The sequence below is a fragment of the Ambystoma mexicanum genome, chromosome 5p, assembly GCF_040938575.1.
Source record: "Ambystoma mexicanum isolate Mex_15411 chromosome 5p, UKY_AmexF1_1, whole genome shotgun sequence".
Lineage (NCBI taxonomy): Eukaryota > Metazoa > Chordata > Amphibia > Caudata > Ambystomatidae > Ambystoma > Ambystoma mexicanum.
The window spans coordinates 417077515-417100044 of record NC_090930.1 but is presented as its reverse complement, the minus strand read 5'-3'; the positions used below and the strand labels follow the sequence as shown (position 1 = coordinate 417100044).

General features: G+C 44.4%; 1 protein-coding gene across 11 annotated transcripts in view; it reads right to left on the bottom strand.

Moving 5' to 3' along the window:
* MAP7D3 (MAP7 domain containing 3) overlaps window positions 1-22530 on the bottom strand; it is a 1453570-nt gene that overhangs the window by 898521 nt on the left and 532519 nt on the right. For 2 of the 11 annotated variants that reach the window (XM_069612805.1, XM_069612804.1), the window contains 4 exons: window positions 16991-17089; window positions 16510-16602; window positions 15392-15517; window positions 13755-13912 (listed from right to left, as the gene is read on the bottom strand). In XM_069612805.1, the coding sequence (XP_069468906.1) occupies window positions 13755-13912; window positions 15392-15517; window positions 16510-16602; window positions 16991-17089 (476 nt within the window). The remainder of the gene's footprint in view (window positions 1-13754; window positions 13913-15391; window positions 15518-16509; window positions 16603-16990; window positions 17090-22530) is intronic. The other 9 variants (XM_069612807.1, XM_069612806.1, XM_069612812.1 and 6 more) reach the window with 6 other exon arrangements.

Sequence of the window (22530 nt, the reverse complement as noted above, 5' to 3'; positions counted from 1 at the left end):
CCTGGTTGAGGCCAGTCCCTCCTCGACACTCGTTCTTCACCTAATTCCTGGAATGGCGTCGGACAGGTGCCTCTTTCTAGCGCTTCAGCCATTTTGTCGAGCTACCTGCCACGTGGTGCTCAGCCCGCTGGGCCCGGCCTCGTCCAAGACTCTTGTGTGTGGATCACGAGGTCTGCCTTGCTCTTCTGGCCTAGGCCCGGTAGGTGTGACACCCTCGACCCGGGGGTCGGTAGAGCTGCGTTTAGGTGCCCCCTCAGACTTATTGCCGGTATTAGGGCGGAGCCCCTCGGGTGTAGACCCGGTAAAAGAACCTTCCGGTCCCTTGACACCGCGCCTGCGAGGATCCGAGGATCCCTCGACCCGACGGCTGGTAGCTGAAGCAGCCTCGGTGCACGTGCCGGTAGAAGGACCTGACGGTCCCTCCCGCGTGGGAGAGTCCCTGGGAAGGAGACTCCCTTGCGAGGTGCGATGGAGAATATAGGCCCTACCTTGGGCCTGGTCCGATGCTTCACGAAGTTCTCGAGATCCTCTGGAGGCAAACTCTGAAAGAGCTCCATCCACCTGGCTAGTCTGTTCTTCAGCGCCTTCGAGGACAGCGAGTAACACGCCGAACATGATTGCCAACTGTGGTCTGGACCAAGGAAACGTAGGCAGAGGGTGTGGAGGTCTGAGGTTGGGAAGAGCCCGTTGCAGTATGGACACCTGATGAACCCTGTAGATGTCGACATGCGCCGGGGAGGAGCGCGACGGCCGAGTACCTGAATGATAGAAAAGACAAAAAAGGCAAAGAAGAAGTATCTGCGCATGGAATTACATGGCCGAAGCCAAAACCAGAAGCGCTGGTGAATTCAGCCCATTCCCGTCGATGCTGAAAAGGGGACTGGGGTGTGGCGCCAGAGGGTGGAGTCAGGGCAGCGCATGCTCCCTGGGCTGCACCCCCACGGCCCTCTAAATTTAAAGGGGAAGAAGGTTTTTTTCTGGTGAAAGGTTGCGTCTCCCATCCCTTGGAACGGCCGCCCATACAGTATGGAGAAAAGGAGATGGGACGTAAGAGTATGTGGCAGATATATCTTGCTGTGCTTCCTTGTTTTTAAGAGCCAGCTCTTGCAGGCGTTTTGCGAGTCGCCACTCTTTTCTAGTTGGGTAGAAGATGGGGGAAGTGTTGTCTTCCTCATTTAGGCTGTGTAATTCATAATGCTGCGGAGGGCTGATTTCTATGGTGTTCTTGTTTGAAACAGAAGCCATAACCAATGACCGTGCAACACTCTGACCTGCCAATGGTGCTTTATCCCCCACTAGGTTGTGTAATTGCGTGATAGAGTTCCCCTTGGCTCTTAACTCTTCAGGAATTGCACCACACAGTTTAAGGAATATCTTGATGGCAAAGTTTAATACCCCAGGTTTTGAGCTTAGTGTCAAGGCTTTGTTACGAGTATTGTTAGAATTCAGATGATTACTAGTCACTGGGGCTACTGATTCCCTGCTAATGTTATACAGCAGCTTAAGGCTCACAGAGAGTCTTTCCGTGGTTTTTGTCCAAGTCTGTCACAGCATCAGCATTTTCTGTTTCTACACCAACCAGAGTTTCAGTTGCGTCTTTATGTCCCCACAATTTCCTGCTTGCGCTTTGTCTTGAAAAGCGTAGTATACTTCCAACATAGAATTGTTATCGATGTCGAGCAGCGAGTTATTTGGACACTCACCTCGGGTCCACTGCCGGTATCGAATTACTACAATTTCTTTTAGTAGTAGGTTGTAATCTTCCCCTGCATTTCATTCACATTGTGTGCCGCCTGTTCAATAATGCCTGCTTCGGACTCGGATTCACTTTCAGGCTGACCGTCAGACAGCTCATTGCTTGCTGTCCACGTTTGCTTCTTCTGACCTCAAGCCATACAGTTTGTTTTTATGAGACATGCTGGCTTTAACAGCAGGTAGGTGCTTTCCCTGGCATCCCAATCTGCGACAGTATTGTTTTTACGACAGTGTGCACGTTAGAGTGAAGTTTTAATTTCGCTCACCTTCCGCTTCCTATTTCTTCGTGGGTAGGAGTGGGCTCCGGAACCAGCTTACTCCACTGCTCGCAGCTCCCCAGGAAACACAGGTAACACACTCCTGCCACACTCTGCAACGCTCCACGTCCAGAAGCAGGTTTTAAGCTGTGACTCCTCCTCGCAGTTAACACTGGGGAAACGACTGCTTTCTCCAACAAGCTCCTTCACAGGCAACAAACATCTGCCACACTTATTAATTTAAGAGTAATTGGGCATCTAATGGTGAGTTTGCGATAGGCTTATCTGTGACATCAGGGGACTGCAGTAAATAGTCATCTGGGTCATCGTAGTCGGTACCTTTCATCAGTATAAATATCTGCACCATCATCCAGATTAATTATACTGCAAGTGTGTGTTTTTGACACAACTCTATTCGGGCTGTTTTAGCAGGGTGTTCCCCATCTTCATGGAAACATTTCTGTTTAATGGGGTGTTTTTCTAAAAAAAACTCACAAAAGAAGACACCTTGTCCATAATTTCCACAAAACGTTGCTTGGTCAATGTGACTGTTTCTGGAGTTTCCTGTAAAGGAAACAATTTCTTCTGGGTTAAGTGTATCGGAATCCTTGTGTAAAGTATGAGACAATGTCGTTGAAGACTTCATGTATTGTGTCAGCTGTTAAAGTATTTCGGTTGGTTTTCAACAAATGTTTTGAAAAGAGATTAGGCTCACGCTTCCCTAATCACAAGGTGACCACAAGGATGCTCAACATCACACATTGCCAAAATCCACCTGCCCAGCAGTAACCGCAATATCACCCAAAACATCTACCCCCCATAACCCCCACTTCCATCATCACAACGCCCTCCCCAACCTTGGCACTATCCTCCTCGCTAAACCTAAACTCGGAAGGACCTCTAGCCACCCCTCAACTCTCCACCATCAAAGGAGCTCTCATTAATGCCCACTCTCTAACGGTTCACGCCCTCAACATTGCTGACCTTCTCACAGCCGACTTCCTGGCCATCACCGAAACCTGGCTACATCAGGCAGCAGGTCCAGCTATCTCACTTGCCCTCCCAGAGGGATATACTATTACCAGGGTTGACAGAAACTCAGGAAAAGGAGGGGTAGTGGCCTTCATAAGCAAAACCCACCTAGGCGTTAGAGCCACCCCCCATACCAGCCTTCCTTCTGCAGAACTGTTTTCAGTCAAAATCGCACTTTCACCCACTCAAACTACCCTTATGCACCTCTTCTACTGCCCTCCAGGCCCGATCTCGTCCTTTGATGACATCACAGGTCTCCTCTCTGCTAACACTAAACTTGGCTCCCAAACCATTTTGGGTGACCTCAACGTAGGTTTACATGACCCCAACGACACACATGCCCTTTGCACTAGAAACTCCATCTCCCATCTTGGCTTCAAACACAGAGTCACAGAATCCACACACATCAATGGCCGAATCCTTGATTGGGTGTCAGACCACAATTGTTCTATAACAATACTCCAAAATGAACCTGTTGCGTGGTCAGTCCACCACTTCATCTCATTCAACATCCAAGGGCCAACACCCCCACGCCAAACTAGTGCACCGCCCAGTCTCTCCCAAAATTGCCCAAACATTACAATCACCAGTCTCCGGCAACTCATCAATAACATCTTGGACGCGTCCAATTATAAGAATCAAGACACTAACAACTCAATCGATTTGTACAATGACGCACTGGATTCAGCATTAAACATCTCTGCACCACTCAAGCTAAAAAAAGCCAAACCTACCGCCCACCTTAACAAGTGGTTCACGCCTGAACTAAAAGTCCTAAAGAATACTAAAAGGTTGGCCGAAACCACATGGCGAAACTCACCCACCTTGCAGAACAAAGCCGTGTTTGCTACAGCAGCCGCATCCTACAAATCTGCCATCCTAGCCACAAAAAAAGAAGCTTACCACACCAGAATCCTTAATGCCAAATCAAGTTCCAAGGAGATCTTCAGCATCTTAAAGGAACTAGAATATCCAACACCTCCCACTGAGGACTGCACTAAGGATGCAGCCTGGTGCTCTAAAATCCAGCAAGCCCTAGCAGACAAACTAGTGCTATTACAAAATAAAATTGAATCCAAAAAGAGCAGCCTCTCGAATACCATCCCCACCAAACCAGCGTTTGAGCAAAAACTCCCCCAATGCCCACCCTTCACTTTCTCCCATGTATCTCCAAAAGAAGTGGAAGACATTATCAAGAGTCTGAAACCTTCTTGCTGTCAAGGAAACACTTATCCAGCCTCTATCATCAAGGAAGGAGCCAAAGATCTATCCCTGTTCATTGCCACAAACTCTTCATTCAAAACTAACCATGTACCTAACAATCTTAAAGAGGCATGGGTCATGCCTCTCCTAAAAAAAAGAAAAGAAAAAAGAAACCTAGCCCCTAATATTCCAACGAACTACAGGCCTATCACTACCATCCCCTTCCTCTTGAAAATCTTGGAAAGAGTTGCTTATCTACAAATACAGAAACATCTGGAGGATAACAACTTACTAGGCCTAGACATGGAACGGAGACAGCACTTCTGGACTTGAAAATCCGTATGGATGAGGCGAAGGATAAAGGCATCCTAGTGATTCTGCGGTTGTTACACCTGTCTGTGGCTTTTGATTTAGTCCACCATCAAATACTAATTGGACATCTGACCTCAGCAGCAGCCTTCGCCTCCAACGCCTCCAATTGGATCAAATCCTTCTTATCTAAATCGTACATCTAGAGTTTTTTCTCCTTCAGCCGCAGCAAAGCCGATCCCAACACTCTGCGGGGTTCCCCAGGGATCCTGCGTGTCACCAACGCTTTACAATAATTTCACAAAGCTCCTGTTCGATCGCCTGGATAACCTGGGTGTCATCGACAGCAACTACGCAAATGACATTTAGGTCATCTCCCTCACGGGCCGCTAGGATGAGGATTCCAAATTAATTAACGCAATCTACCTAGAAATCCAGGCCTGGATGGCTACCAACAATCGGTGTCTTAGTGATGAAAAGACAAAGCTCCTGATGGTCGGCACCCAGGCACGCCTTAACAAACTAGACCAGAAGTACTCAACATTCAATATTGATGGGAATGTGATTAAAGTCGCCAGGGAAATAAAAACTTTGGGAGTCTATCTTGACTCAACCATGTCCCTCCAGAAACAAATCAGCGCTGTGGCGTCCTCTACAGCCTACACCAACACTTTTTTCTAAAACATTTTTTTAATTATTTTGAACACATCAAACTTAACCAACATATAGGACATTTCCATTGATGCGCATCATTGTCTTACAATCACATGTTACGCTTTACAGTCCTCCTCCCTCCCACCCCTTTAACTCAAGCTCCTACTTCAAAGCCTTATGGTTTGTTGCTTAGGGTTTATCTCCTTTATTGTTTTCAGGCGTATCGTCTTCACTGGATTCGACCTCGGGAAGTCCCGACATCGCGGTTACCATTTGCCTCCATGCTACAAGGGGTCCTGTTTCCTCCTCCCCTCCCCTACAGACGGCTTCATACCATGCCATCGTCTCAGCCTTTGCCCACTTCAGGTGGTCATTCCACCACACCTCTAGTCTAGGTCTGTGGGCTGCTTTCCAGCCCATAGCTATTCTCCGTTTGGCCAAGATGTACGCCGGGTCTTTCAATTTGCTAATGTGTTTCAAATTACATGGTCTAGCAAATCCCCACAACATGCATGCCCATGCTGATTCCAACTCCAGCTTGATCCCCTTTTGGGCCAGGCGTTGTTTAACCTCCTCCCAGAACCTACACAACTCCGGGCACGCCCAGAACATGTGCATCCTCCCGGCATCCACCTCCCCACATTTAGGGCATTTCTGTATCGCTGCATTTCCAAACCTGGCGATTTTACTAGGAGTCATGTATGCCCTGTGGGTGATGTATAGCTGGATCTGCTGCAGCCGCACATTCCGGGACACTTTCTTGTGGTACCTCTGGGCACTTTCCCATTGCCCATCCTGCATAGGTTCTCCCACCTCCTTCTCCTGCCTCAACTGGAGCAGCTCCTTGCCCACTCTGGACATCAGTAATTCGTATAGTCGGGATATTTCGTGCCCGCCCTCCGAGATATCATACATCGTTTCAATGACTGCTTACTGCCGCGGGCCACTTTCCTCCCACTCGTTTGATTATTCTGGTATATGTGATGTGTTGTCCTGGGTGTATCCCGGTGTCTTCCATAATCTCTTGAAAATCTGGTGCCTCCCCTTCTGGCCATATATCCCCGAGGGTCACCAGGCCCATTGTTTCCCAGAATTTACGGATCCCTCTTATGTGCATGTCCTCGCCGCATAGTGCTACCAGGGGTGCCTGCGGGGAGCACGGAGTCGGGTTTCCCAGCACTTTGTATGCTTTGTGCCATGTTTTCCAGCCTAGTTCCAGCAATCTCGCATGTCTCTGCATCTCTGATTTAGGCAGCCATATCAGCTCCCTTAGAAAGAATGGAGTGCAGTCCCTGCTTAACAATCTGGTTTCTGCTGTCTCTTCTTCCGATAGCCATCTGGCCACGTACTGAAGCTGCCCTGCCACGTGATATATCTCGAAATTCGGCAGGTTAGCATACACCAACAAGTTAATCTACAGTTGTAAACATCACCTGTCCACTAGCAGCTGTATAACACTAACTAGAGCCTTAGCGTTGTCAAAACTTGACTACTGCAGCACACTCTTCCTAGGAACCTCTGAACAGAACCTAAGTAGGCTACAGGTCCTTCAAAACAACTCCTTGAGAGCAGCACTTAACTTTCCCAGATCCAGCCATATTTCAAGTATCAGACGGGAAGCCAACTGGCTGTCAGTTCGCGACATAATTACTCTCTGCACGCTAGCAATCACACACAAATGCCTGTCTAATACAACGCCCAAATATCTGTTTGACAAATTTAGTTTTTAACAACCACCTCGGACCACCAGATCTGCCCACGCCCATTGCCACTCAGTTCCAAGGTTCAACTTAAAAATGGCGGGAGGAGCCAGTTTCCCAGTCCAAGCAGCCAAATGCTGGAACACCCTGCCTCTCTCCCATAGACTAGAACCAGCCTTTCTTGCCTTCAAAATGGGTGCAAAAACTTTGCTTAACGACAAGCCCATCCGATGATACTTCTGCACTCTAACGCCTTGTTCTCTGCCTCATTAGGTTGTCGCCCCAGGATCGCCTAACGTGCATGTTTCATTTGTAATGATTGTCCCTTGACCTAACTGTAACCACTGGTCTGTTCTGCTGCTCTCATTTGTAATGTTTGTCCTCAGACAGATCTGTAACCTTGGTCTACCCAATTTCGGTTATCATTTATTTATGCCTGTAACATTAAGATGTCCGGCGCCCAGTTACCTGAGGGTTCGGAGCGCGATACAAATAATAAACAAATACAAAGGGCTTGTGATTTAGCGGTCCCGAGGACTTAAGGGTGTCGTACTCTTCTTCAGCACTTTTCAGTGCGTCCTCTACCGCTTTCCCAAATAAGGAATTTGGTGCAATTGGTCTATTGAGTCTGGTGGCTTGAGTTTCCAGCTTAAAGCCGTATTGTCTTAACCATGCATGGCGCTTAATAAGAGTGCCCTCTGCTACTATACGGCCTGCATTATCTGCTGCATCCAGATTATTTTTCAGGATGCAGTTGGCCACCTGCTTACTCTCAGCCACTGTGCTCAGGAGCTGTGATTTAAAAGGCACTGGGACAGAGTCGATCTGCTGTAGCATTTGGTCCCATTTATGGCAGTTGTAACTCGCCAAGAGAGTGGTTTTATTAGGGATTCTCTTGGTATGCAGCCGAGGAAGCTACATTCCTGCCCAGTGTATAAATATTGTTGCTCTCCCTACCCCAGGAGGGGCCTCAGCAGAGGCTAAGGGCATGCCAGTCCTCTTTCTTGTGGTAGTTACGACGAGAGTCAGGCTTTAATTGACCCGTGATGTATAAGGGATCAGTGGGGGCTTGCCTGAACATTCTCAATATGGAGATTAACTGCCCTTGTAAGGTTGGGGTGAGTAGAGAAGGCTGAATGTGCCTCTGAATGGAATGGAGGAGAGGTATAAACTGTGCCGCAGACTTCTTATCCGCAAGGATTTCTTCTACAAAGTCCTTGTCCACCTGTGTCTCTTGTGTAGCAATCTTGAAATGTTCGGCAGCTTTTAGGAGGAGCTCATTGTACTGTAGCTGAGCTAATTATCCACAGGGGAGTCAGCCACTGGTTGGTCATGGTGGTCCAGAGATGTATGATTTAGACATCGTCATCATAATACTGGTCTGTATTATATAGGTCCCCTAGTGAACCAGGATCTTGAGAGCCAGAAGTGTCAATATAATAAAGATCCTGGGAAGTGTCCTGCGAGGTGCTGGGATGGGTGGTGTCTAATCGTGGTTTCTTGGCAGCGGGTTGGTCTGTAGCTGCCTCCCCTTGTGAGGGCCCTCTGAGGTTGGACAGTTGATCAGGGTGGTGATCAAAGAAGTCTACAAAGCATGGCATTCTTTGCATTATTTAGTCAAATTCTTCAAGGGTCCATTGGGTGGAGCTTGGAAAACCTGAGGGAACAGGGGTAAAGATATTCTCTGATGTAGAGGGTTGTTTATGATGGAGAGAGGGAGAGAGAGAAAGAGGGCGATTCACTCTCTCATTTTGGAGCTATTGGAAAGGGCCGTCAAAGTGTCTTTCAACGCACGTTCTCCAGTACCCAAGGGTTTGTCAGGTATATTTGCGGTGTCAGAAACAGACTTCAACGCTGGTTTTGGGGGCTTATCATGCAGCGATTTCAAAGTCCCAGAGGACAGGGATTTTGAGGACCTTCCCTGCGACACCACCTCTGCCTCAACGGTCGGCCGTGGGGGGTGTGCTTAGTGTGGTGTGCAGTGTGGGTGCTTGAGCCACTAGGTGTCGTCTCCATAGCAGAACCGCTGCCTGGTGGAGTCGGGGGCTTGCACAAGGGAAACCGTCTGGTCCGGATTGCCCTCGACGTCACTTAGGACGCCGACATTGCTGGACGCTCCCTCCAAGTCCATAGCGGCTAAAGGTGTTAGCCAGAAAGAAGGAACTCTGCAACTTGCGTCCGACTACGATGCTGGAAAAAAAACAATCTTTGAGCCAAGTCACACATTCCATAACATCACCTAGTAACCATCGCTGGAAGTTCACCTTCAGTTTTAGGCCGTATCAGCAAGGCATTGAGGTATGCAAATTAGCCCAAATGTAAACTTCTCCAGGAAATTGTCTTTGTCTTAGAGGGGAGTGCTACGTTACATATAGCTTATTAAACCCAAGACGGACATTTTGCAACGATGTCAGGACAACTACACACCTGGTTTCACCATTATTAGGGATCATCAGTGGAGAATAGACCCGACAGCCTTGTGGTTGGAGCATTTGTACAAAGAAGCACTACCCTCTAAGACGAAGACAAATTCCTGCATCATGATTTTCATTTCTTTAATTTTCTGTTCAAGCAGCAACATTACAAATATTGAATTGGAGCATACATTTCTCATACTCCTTGGGAAACACGTAATTCAAAGCAAAACAAATCATATGGCGTCTCCTGCGCTTAACATTAACTCTGCAGCTACAACGTCCTGAACCAGTCCCTCTCCTTTCCATTTCTGACTGCAAAAAAATATTTAAAAAACAGCCAACAGTCATAGTTAGAATGTCAGAAACACCACCAGACGACAACCAGCTACATAAATTGAAATTCCTGTCTCACCTTAAGAGTCTTAATTTGTCCTTTATTGCATGTGAGGTGTAGGAAAATAACTCAAATTATGTTTTTTTTTATTTCAAATACATTAGGCCTGCATCACAGTCGTCACCCTGATCCAGATCCATAGCCAGTCTCACATCACTGTATTCATTAACCTGTATCCAGTTCCTGTCCCATTTATAGATGCTGAAAGGCATCTGAAACAGGATTGAGTGAGGAATGTGTGAGTATTTTTTCTAGACAAAGATCATATTACTGGAATGATCATAGGGTAACTTGTCATTGCTCCTATAGCCAGCTTTCTCCCACTCAGTGGAGGCCGATTAATTATTTGACAGGACATAAATGTTTCTCACAAATATGTTTGAGAGAGAGTGCAGGGAGGGACCCCGAAACATCCGTGGGGTAATGAGGTGGTGTCCAAGCCTGAGAAATATTTTAAAATAAATAGTTAACATGATGCATTTTACAGTGCATTGTGAATTATTGGGGGAAAAGCCACACCGTTTGTAATTGGTTCTGTAGGGTAACATGAAATAATCCAAAAGGTGAAAGTCACCAACAGTACACAAGAGCATTTTCCAATGCATCTTTAGGATGCCTTTGCACAAAATATAAGCCAGCATAAAAAATGTTCATGCTCGCTGAACCCATACGTGTCCATGCTGGCTGCAGCAATAAGGCTAGTATTCCAATATAAGAATATACTCTTGTTTGCTTTGCCCATAAGCCCTGTAATACCATTAGAAGACTGGTTCACACTGGTACTGCCAATATATACCACTATTTCTACATGAGTACATCCCTCCTCTTGGCTTTGAAAGTAAAAACTGACATGACCCAATAAGAAAACATGTCCAGACTGGCTGCAGAAGTGTAGGCCAGTACAGCCACACAAGAGCACCAACTTCCAAGTAATGATATTGAGAGCAGTCCATCAGACCCAGTAGATTAAGCATGTAATTGACCTTGCCACAGCCGTATTTCTTCTAAAGACTAAACTAGTGTAATGATTACTTAGTGTATGCGCCAAAGAAGAATTTAAAACTGCAGCTAATCTAAAATCGGGCAAAAAACTTTGCTAGAACCTTAAAAAACTCTGACCACATCATGTCAACACTGAAAGGACTCCATTGACCAAAAGAATCACATTAAAAATATTCTGCATTATCTACAAAGCTATCAAGGGTTCAGGACCAGTGTATCTACAAAAGATTGCCACATACTACATTCTCGGCTCTAATATCCCAATTAGCTAGTGATAACCTAGGTGTAAAACCCAGATTCAACAACAAGGACATGAGGGGTGGGGGGAACATCAAAGTACTGCACTTTCACAATTCTTCAACAAGCTGAACCCCCACCTGGCGGTTCAACTTATAATGCTATCTTTGAAGCTCTAAAATCATTCAATTTCAAGGAAGCATTTGATTTTCACTAAGTTATTGTTGGGACCCAGTATATCTACACAAAGACCTGCCCTTTCTAACTTTCATGTAGGAAGCTGCAAAGCCACACAATCCCAACCATTACAGACCGCAGACAATGACTTGCACAGAATTCTAGGTTCTGGGGATTTTCTTTCCATGGTGCAACTAATCAGACTTTCCTTTTTTTCTTAATGGCTGTTAAGAGACATGTCAAGCCCAGACCCCTTTTCTGGGCTTTTTAACAACATGTGTGACTCTCTTTCCCTCTCCATTCTACCCTCTGGCCCGACACTCAGCCGGACACACCTTGGATGTTTTCATCTCTTCAGACATCTCCCTCTCTAATCCTCTTACTACTACTCTCTCCTGGACTGACCACTTCCTCCTTTCTTCACACTTGAAGCTAACCGTCTCCTTGGCAAAGCCCAAGCCAGCACTGGCACCTTCCTTCCCAGTCATTCAATCTATGAAGCGAATGTCAGTGGCCACCTTTGCCTCTACTTTCTCTCCCCTGCCTACTCCTGTGGCTGACTCCCACTTTGGCGCAGCCCTTTCCAATCTTTACCTTTCTATCTCTAACACTCTGGATTATCCTTGCTCCTGTCATGAGAATCCACCTGAAGCCTGCCACCAATTGCAACTCTTGGTACAACTCCGATCTGGCCACTCAAACGCAAGTGCAGAGTGGCTGAGCAGTTGGGGGGAGTATCAGGCGCACCCGCTGACAAACTGGCCTGCCGCCTGCTTCAAAGGCAATACAGACTTCATCTTCTCTATGAAGAGGGTCCATATTCAAGCCCACATCTCTACGGCCTCTAACATAGAATAACTTTTCAAAATCTGCAAGGACCTGGCCAATCCTACTGTAGTAGCTACCTCTTCCATAACCATCTGCACGGCTCTGGCTTCTAATTTCACCATTAAAACAAATGTCCACACTCCCCTCCTCTTCTCCTGTCTCCTCCTCTACATCTTTCAGGCCATCCTTGGCCGCCACCCCTATCCCCTCCTCTCCTTTCCTCTCCTCTCCTTCCCCTCTCCTTTAACACCTGATGATGTTTCTAGACAAATCCGGTCTATGAAAGTCTAATCCAAACAAGTGACCCCCCAAACTCCTGCTCCTCCAGAACCATTAAGGACAACATTGTTTCTCTCCCTCTAGCCTTGGCCAATTTCTGTAATCACCCTTTTGCCACTGGTTCTTCCCCCCCTCTTCTCAAGTACTCCCTTGTGCGCACACTACTAAAAAACCCTTCAGCCAACCCCACTATTCCGGCAAACTATCGCCCGATCTCCATCATCCCTGGGTATCACAGATCAAGCCCTGGCGTGGATGACCTCCTTCCACTTGCACCGAACCTCCAAGGTTCAGCTTGTGTCCTTTTTCTCCACCACCTTTCTCTCCACATGTGGTATTCCCCAGGGCTCTATCCCCTCACCTTGGCTCTTCAATGTGCAATTGGCCCCTTTGGCCCTCCTGATCTCTACCTTTTCCTCCAACGTTCAGAGTTATGCGGATGACACACAGCTCTCTTTCAGGGTACCCTCAGTCTCCTCCTCCTTGCTCATCTCCGACTATCTGCTATTCAGGCATGGTGCACCGCGAACATTCTCTGCCTTAATCCCAGTAAGACTGAGATCCTTTTCATTGGGACCCCTGCTCCTGCTTTTCCTCTCTGACTCTGGCCGCCCTCCTTCGGCACTCTCCCCTCACCATCTTCGGAGACAAATAACCTTGGGGTCATCTTCGACTCTACTCTTTCCTCCTCTCCCCACATCACAGGCCTTGCCAATAAGGCCCATTTCCAGCTGCACCCCCTCAGAGGTATTCTTCCTTTTCGCACCTTCCCCCAGATGCTCACCGTCTCCAGAGCTCTGGTTCTCTCTAGGCTGGTCTACTGCAACAGCCTCTTTCTCGGTCTACCTAACTCTACTGTTCGCCATTTCAACTCATCCAGAACAGGACCGCAAGACTTATCCTTGGCCTCAATCCCAGGGACTGCATCTCTCCGGCCCTGAAACCCCTCCACTGGATACCTGTGGCTGCAAGGATCAAGTCCACAAGGCTTTCTGGGGCTGTGGCACTCACTATCTTCAACTAAATACTTTACTTCTAGAGCCCTCTGCTCGTATACCTCCAATTCTCTATGGGCAGTCGTTTCTTCAAGCAGAGAATTGGGGGTAGATCGCTCTCCTCTGCAGGTGCCTCCCTCTCGAATGGCCCCTCTGCTTCTCTCTACCTTGAGACGGATCTCCTTAAGTTCTGGAAGCTCCTCAAGACCTTCCTTTTCTCCTCCTCTTTCTCTCTCCCTCTCCCTCTCCCCTGCTCCCTGTAGTCTCAGCCTTCCTTGCACTTAACTCAGAGCCCTGCTGCTCTGGTTGCACTTCCCCCTGTACCCTCTCCCCTTCAGTTCTGTTGCTCACTTGCACAATCTAAAGGCCTAGTAAGATCGTCTGTCTTGTTTTTCCCTTTGTCCCCCCCTTCCTTTTGCCTAGTTGAACGTTGAAACACTTGTGTATAGGTGCATAATAAATAACAAAATCAATGACAACACTTCTATTTAAATAAATATGATGTTTAAACAGACCTGAATAGATTCTGGGGAGATGGCTTCAGCTGATGATACACTTGCAGCTGGTGCTGACGTCTGCCTGTCAATACTGCGGCTGCGCATGGGTCCTTTAGGAGTATGGACTTGGTTGTTCATGGAAATCGCTGAAGCTGAACGAGGACAGAGGTGAGATTCTATAAAGTTAAGAATTCGACAGGGCAAAAAGAAGCAAGTGCAGAGCATAGAAGCAGGAAAAGGAGAGAAAAGAAACAGACTATTAGATTTCTAAAGAAATAAATAGGAAGAGCAAGCCGCAGCAGGTCAGAGAAGGCACCATCACCACATGATTAGTAGTTAAGTAGAAAAAAACACATAGAAAAAAAATCCGTACACTATATTTGACCACTGTAGATACAATAAAATATTTCCAGCCCAAAACACTGATTTAACTGATCTCTCTCATAGGACATCGTGAATGGTTCATAGTTAGTGAACATTTCAAAGAGGTTCAAAAAATGAGAATTTATAGTTAGCAATGCAAGTTTCCAAATTTAGGAAGAGCAACCTGAAAATGGAAAGGTAACCAATGCAATGGTTTCCAGAGGAGAAACAATGTTTATAGAAAGGCAATTGCAAGTGATCTAGACTTCAAATCTTCTATGCATTAAATATTTTACTGACCTATCTACAGTAATCAAAGTAGGTGTACTCTTTGCAATAAAGAATTGGTGTTCCAGCAGAATCTAAATTAAATTATTTCTGACATTCAGAATTATTGCTTTGGGTGACTTAAGCCTAAAACGTTTGAGATTCACAGGATTTAGAGGCAGGTTAAAAAACGGGTCTCTGCATCATTACAGAAAATGACAGAAGGTCCTCAAAATGAAGGACATGGAATGAGATTACAACATACATAGTATAGCAACAACACATTCAGGGGTCAATAACCTGTGAAGTCAAGACTGATACACAAATGATTGCAGCACTCTCCAGGTTTCTCTACCAGCTGGACTGTCAAAATGTGCTGATATTAAAAGAATGATTAAAAAAAGGGAACAGTAAAATGTACGCAAATAAATTAAGAATATTTGAAAATGATTTTCATAGACTATGATGATCGGTTGCATGGGCTGCATGGTGGTTTAAGATGGTAAAGTTGTAGAGTATAAAGAATAGTAGACACATCTACTCTTTTCTATTCCAATGTCATGAAACATCAAGATTTACAAGAAAATGAGATTGGGTAAACCCAATTTTGAAACCTGAAAATGTATACTTGCTGAATTGCTAATATAATTATTGATTATTCAAGAGCAATTCAATGAGCTCAATATTACCCCCAAATGCGACTGGAATGAATTAAAGGCAACACTAACCTACATCAAAAACCAATTTTGAATGAAGTGGCAACCAGTTTCTCAACGCTTAAAAAAGCAATACATTGTAATCTAAAGGAGGAAAAATACAAGCATCCCACTATAAGCATAGTGGACTGATTGTATGATTTTCTTTCACAGTCTCAAAAATAGAGGTAAATATTACTTCACATTGAGAAGTGGCCCAACATTTTAAAGCCGTTAGGTGCTTAAAGGGAGAGCAATAGGTAAACGTAATGCTGTATTCTGCATGAGACAAACTTGCTTTTACTTTCAGGCGTGCTCTGCGCCTGTTACCTGGGAGATCTTTTCCATCAGCCGATAATGCAGCCGCACTTTTACTTCTAGCTAAAGAGGCTTGTGTGGGGGCCAGGAGACGACTGATTATATTACTCTCCAGAGGACTGTTCTGGGAGCGACGAGCTGAATGGTGGGAACAAATCAAAAGGGATTCAGCATGAAGTTAAATAATGAAAAGAAAAATAGAAGTGAAAAGAAAATTATACAAGTTAGGTGACAAACTATTAAGAGAAAATGTAAATTAAAATAAGTATTTACAAATAAAGCTAGGTGGATAAATCCACATTTTAAGTATGTCTGCAATGTTCTCTGTAGGATAACCTTTAATTGAATGGTTATTAAACGATATTACTTATTGTAACATGCAAGGAGAGAGTAGCCCTTTCCGGGAATAACAGATTAAGTGGTACGCTTAATATGTTCAACAAGATCAAGATAGGGCAGCACATTTGATAAAGACATAGGCTGTGTATAGCAATACACGATTATAGTTAAGTTTGATAATAGAAACCCGTGTTATTTGCAACATTAGGGAGCAGCAAAACTGCAGTATCAACTAGTACATTTTGGTTAGTAAGGGGACTCACATTTTTCATGAACCACTTGAAATTAAGATCGGTGTTAACTAAAAATCGAATTAGAATGATTTGTAACCATTGTGTGCAGTAGCATGTTACAACTTCTGATCGGTTAGAGGTTTTAGGTCATTCAACTAGCAACATAACCCACAAGCAATCAATCACAGCATGTAATTCCAGAAAGAGTGCAGGAAACTTGACAGCATAAAGAAGAGTGTGGTTAAAAGCGGGGTTTTGTCAAAAACTGTTCAAAATTCGATGTTATGGCCCAAGATGTTATATTAGGTTCATAAAAGTAAATGGTTCGCTATTTGGGGACATTAGTTACATAAAAACATGCCACATATATTATAGGTTGTTAAAGGACCATGCCAGCAGACACAAGACCAGTGAAATATTTAGCGAAATGAAGACCCAAAATAGGATCAGTAATTCACGATTGGCTTCTTTTTCATCACGATTACTGTATTCTGATATTAATAGATCCTATTTGTACAAGCTAACATTTAAATTTAGACTTAACAGATAACTAAACACCTGTTTTCTCTTCATTTTTCACTTTCTCTAACTGCTGGGGCGACTTGTTAGTGAGTCTACTCAAAGATGAGCTTCTTTTGTTGTCCACTCCTCCTAGAGATGAAGGGCAAATGCATATTATTTCATATCAAACTATTTAAAATTAAGTTGTAAGGTAAACTATGTTCATTCTCAAGACAGAACTAATTAGAATATTAATAACTGAAAAAGAATGGTTAACTTCAATCCTTTCCAAAGTTTCCCTTCATGGGAGCGAATAGCCAAATTCAAATAAACGTGCACAACATTTGAGATAGTTTATTTTTACTGGTCTTAATATACATGGCTTTGGCAAAATCTTATTTTTGGAATGTAGTGGTTGCTCATTATAAAAATAGCCTTATGTAAATATGGAGTCATAGTTCTCATCTTCTAAACTTTGATAAAATTATACTATTCATAAATATTATTCATAAATGCGCATGTTATTCGTTTCCTGCACCTTTCGGTTCCACCTGTGACCCTTTGGTTGGTGGCTGCTGAGAATGAAGAGGAGCTTTATTACTCAGTCTGCTTAGGGAAGAACTTCTTGTTTTAACACCTGTAAGTAAAAGCGCAAATCATGAGTAAAGAAATGTTAATTCAGTAAGCTACTTCCACGTAAAGACAGGTCAAGAACCAACACCTCACCATTTAAGTGCAATTAGATAGCAAGAAAACGTAACTTGTGTATAACAGTAGTTCTTTGGCATGGGTATCTCAGATTGACTTAAATCAATTACAATATTCTCCATTGGGTGGTCCTCTTCATGAACCATAAATATGTAAATGACAATTATATCCATTTATGTTTTTCTAAATATCCACACTATGTTTAGCCCTATTTGACAGAAGAACAGTAAAGCTGTTCCAGAAATAGCCATTTACTCAGCCGCTTTTGGAAACAGCATATGATCAGTTATGCCAACCTGAGAAGTAAACAAATGTCAAATTACTATTGACTCTACCATAAATAACCCATCCTGAAGAACTATTATTACAGGTCATTTACATTTTCCTCAGTAGCAAAGGATTATCAATGTTTCCCAAATTATTTAAAAAAAACCACAGTAGCAATTAGTAACACTAGAAAATACAAAAAGAAAAGTGACTTACCTGTAATCCTAGTTGTCCATCATAGGTATCACCATTACATTCTAAACACTGAATAGCTCTGCCTAGAAGGGGGAACGGTTCTCCACCCTTCCCACTCATGCACTTTTTAAGCAGTCTGCTAAATTAAGAGACAGTAGTCTGTGGGATATATGTACCCACTCAGCTGTACTTCCCCCCCCACATCATTAAACTCCAGAGCCGACTGCAAAACCCAAGCATAGCCGATTCCTACTCCAGCAAGGCCATTTCTCCAGAAAAAGCCACTAATATCCCGTTAACAAAAACGGGAAAGCAATGGTACCTTTTGCTTACTGAAATCAGACCGGCTTGCAGCCCCTAACGGCATGCCCGCTGCAATCCTACCATTCAGCTGTCCCATAGCGTCTGGTGACCAGACCTTGCCCAGCTGTCTTTTGCCAGGAGAGTCCGCTACCTGGTGACCCGAGCCCTGGAGACCAGAACCTGTTGACTGTCCAAAAATCCCAAAAACTCAAAAGTGGACTGTGAGTATAATCCCCACCCCACAGAAACACATAGCTTACCTTGCCTTTGTCCTTATCACACTCTCTAAGCAGTCACATTTATACCCTAGTAACTTGGTGAAACTGTTAGAATCATCCGTGCACCTGTCCTTGACTTTCTAAAGTGCTAGCGCCATCTCTTTATTAATGTTGTCCTGTGTAAATCCTAAGCCCTTAGTCATATTTTGAGTGATCAGACTAGTTTTTCGCTTAGGGTTGGACGCTGGGGTGATAAGGTTGAAGTCGCGAATCAACCTTGGATATTACTGTGTCCCTCTTTGGCAGTGTAGTCTGAATAGTGTAGTTTAAAGTAAACCTCTTCTGGTCTCAACTGATTTTCTTTCCTATTTCACAGCTGCATTTTACTGAAATCAACCCTTTTTCTAACTTGCATATCTCATCCAGTTTTTTTTAGCTATAGACCGCCTTTCACTTTTGTCTTGTCTCTGCGATATGTATCTTTACCCCAGCCCAAAAACCGCACTCCAAATAAGAGTATTTCACCAGTTTTTCTTAATAACTGTTTGGGTAATTTAAAGCAAGAATTGAGAAAATTGCAAGTTTTCCAACGTGTCATTTGGCTGCAGTATGCTCTAAACTTTCAACTAATTTTCGAATTGTATGCCTTTTGCTAATCCACTGCCTTGTGATTGCCAGTGATATAACATACATGCTATTGTGATAAAACATATGTATATTATAATTTAACCACATAATTATTTGTAAACATTTGAGTGTTATTTTAGGCCTTTGCTAAGGGTGTAAAGTCTACTCAGAATTCGATTATTTGTGGGTTAAGGGAACATTGCAGGGGGGAAACCTTAACTTGGGTGCCATCTATCCTCATCCAAAAAGTGCTCCTATTCAGGTGTGCTTTGTATATGTTCTAGGAGAAGGTTAACCAGTGCATTGCTTCCATTTTCATTGTAAATATCACCCCATTGGTGATTGCTGCCCCATATTAAAAATTGTATGAGTTCTTTTGAATAAAAAAAAATATATATTGTATTTTCACCAACCGGCGTGGTTCATGGTCCATTGTGACCCGGGGTATTTGAAAGAGGGTGTGATATGAGTTGTGTACCATCTCAAATTGAATTCGCATAAAATAAAGAGAAAGACATTTAATTGAGCACTAACTCCTAGGCTGAGACCAAGGTGTGTCGCCTGATTGAAATCCTTAACAAGTCTATGGTCACTTAAGGCTATGAGAAGAAGATCTTGTATTATAAGAGCAACAAACAAAATCCTCTATTTACTTTCAATACCAGAGCAAATAGTCCATATTATGTCCATGCACCTAATCATTACATCTTATGCCTGGCCCTTTGGATGTGGGTGTCTTAATTTATATCTGGCTGAGTCGGATCGGACGGTATATTTGTGCAGAAAATACACTCAACTGCATCTTATCCGAAGCTTGACTGACACTGGGTTTCTCTCTACGATCCGTCAGTGAAAAGAAATGCTCAAACTTGTATTTATATTTTTCCTCAAGCATAGCCTCATCTGCCTTCTTGGGATCGAAACATAGGTTTATCAATTTTGGTGCTAAAATAGTTCAAGCCTTGGGCTTATGCTGATACGAACCTGGCATCGTGCAAAATACCCTAATTGCAGTTACACCAAAGTTCACAAAGTCAATGAGATTCAGGTTCAGAGTTCTTAGGAACCTTTCTGAATGTTTTATTAAGAAGAACAAGTTACTTACCAACTGGTAACGTTCTTTCGATTGGATGTTCCTCCAAAGTATTCCACATCTTAGATGTATTCCATCCAGCTTTAGCTGCTTTGTAAAAATTTTCTCGGTAGAGGAGCGAACAAATTACTCATGTTCTTTTGGAAGAATGCATCGATGTCGTCGAGTCGATGGTCCATCGAAGGCCTCCGTCAAGGGTGACGTCATCGGGTGTATAAGTAGCACGCGCAGCGCCCATTGGCCTCAGTTCAGTTTTTCCCCACCTTCTTTATTGATTTCTCATTGTGTAGACTGTGCCGGCAGATAGGTATTTGCCTTGCGACAGAGTGGCAATAACCCAGAAAAATCTACAGAGGGTTAGGCTGGGAGGGTGATGAGGAATACGTTGGAGGAACATCCGAACGAAAGAACGTTACCAGTTGGTAAGTAACTTGTTCTTTGAGTGGATTGCGTCCTCCAACGTATTCCTCATATTACATGGACTCCCAAAAGCAGTATGGACAATCTCTCTGGAGGGGTTAGATTTTTTGATACCCCTAGATGGCTGAATATAGTAATGCTTTACCAAAATTCAGCTCCTTAGACTGGGAAGCATCCAGGCTATACAATTTTGAAAAAGTATGCAGCGAGGACAAGTTGCTGCTTCACAAATGGACCTTATAGGAACACCTCTTTGTAGGGCCGTCGAAGAGGCGATGCCTCTGGTGGAATGAGCCCTTAAACCTTCTGGTGGGTCTTTTTGTGCTATCTTTAGCATTCTGAAATACAAAGCACAATCCAGCATGATATTGTTTGTTTTGTCACTGACTGACCCAATCTTTTCCCTGTGTAGCCAATAAACAGTTGATTGTCCACTCTAAGCTTAGAAAGCCGAGAAAAGTAAAAGCTTAAAGCTCTTTTCGGATCCAACCTGTGTAACCTTTCTTCCACCGTTCTAGGATGAGGTGGAGATAAAATGCGGGTAAAAATTCTGACAAATGTAAATCAGATACCACTTTTGGCAAAAATAGGGTTTAACCTTCAACACAACTCTGTCCTTATGGAACACAGTATAGGGTGCCTGCAATTCGCTCACTCTTCTTGCAGATGTTAAAGCAACTAGGAAAGCAGTTTTCCATGTCAGTAATCTTAATGGACAAGTGTGCAAAGGCTCAAAAGAAGCACACATTAAGAATTTTAGGACCAGATTGAGATCCCAAATTGGTGCTTGAAATGGATAAGGAGGAAACACATTAGTGAGTCCTTTTAAGAATTGCACTATCAGAGGAATTTTGAAATAGGAGCATTCTTCCGACAAGCGCTTGAAGATGGAAAGCGCTGCAAGATAACCTTTAATGGTTCCAACATTTGGACCTCTATGTGCTAGGGTCAGGAGGAAGGACAGTACTTCCAGAATAGAACATAGAAAAGGATCGACATTCTTTTCTCTGCACCAGTTGCAAAACTTTTTCCAACGGCAACGGTATAGAGACTTTGTTGCCGGCCTTCTTTCCAAAAGCAACACCTCCATGACGTCATCTGGAAGGTTCCAATCCTTGTATCTCAGCCTTTAAGATACCAAGCATGAAGGTTGAGCGTTTTGACCTCTGGATGGAGAACCCGACCCTCCATTTGAGAGAGAAGGTTCTCTCTCTGGGGAAGACATACTGGAGGACAGATGGACATGTCTAGAAGATCCGGGTACCACGTTCTCCTGGCCCAATCCAGGGCAATTAGGATCATGTGGTTTCCGAAGCGTCTCAGTCTCCTGAAGACGGAATCGGAGGGAACGTGTACAATAGTGGGAAATTCCACTACAACAAGAACGCGTCCCACAGGGCTCCTCTCGGGGGGAAATTCCCTTGAGAAATACCTTTCGCACTTCCGGTTGATTCCGGTCACAAATAGGTCCACTTGAGGGGTTCTCCAAAGGGCGAAGATCTCTTGAATTACTTCCTGAGCCCTTTTCCATTCGTGGGACACGTGCTCTGCCTGCTCAGAGCGTCTGGCGTCATATTCTCTTCCCCGGCTAGGTGAACTGCCGTTAAAGAGATTCCTTCTCGGATTGCCCAATACTAGAGCTGCATTGCCTCTCTGCACAGAGGTAGTGACCCTACACCACCTCTTTTGTTTAGATAATGCATGGCCACTGTGTTGTCCGTCATTATCAGGACATTCTCCTCCCCCCCCCCCCCGTCAGGTGGCAGGAAAGCTTTCAGCGCTAGTCTGATTGCTCTCAGCTCCAGAGGGTTGATGTGTAGTTTGGACTCCGATGGAGACCAACGACCGCTGATTGTCAGATCGTTGGCATGAGCTCCCACCCCTTGAGTGAGGCGCCTGTCACTACTGTGATCTCTGGCCATGGTTGCCAAAAAAGGTCTCCCTTCAGGATATTCTCTGAACAAGTCCACCATAGAAGATCTTGACGAACCTTGTTAGGAATTTGGAGAAGATCCGTCATAAGACCTGAAAACTGGGACCACCGAGTCTTTAGAGCCCATTGAAGGGATCTCATTCTCAGACATGCCTCTGGCACCAGAAAGCTGCAGGATGCCATGAGGCCGTGTAACCTTAAGAAGTCGTAGGCCTGAAGATTTTGGCCATTTTGGAATTTGGAAAGCATCTGAAGAATGTCTTGAGCCCTCGACCTGGGAGACAAGCTCTTTCCCAGGGATGCGTCTAATACAG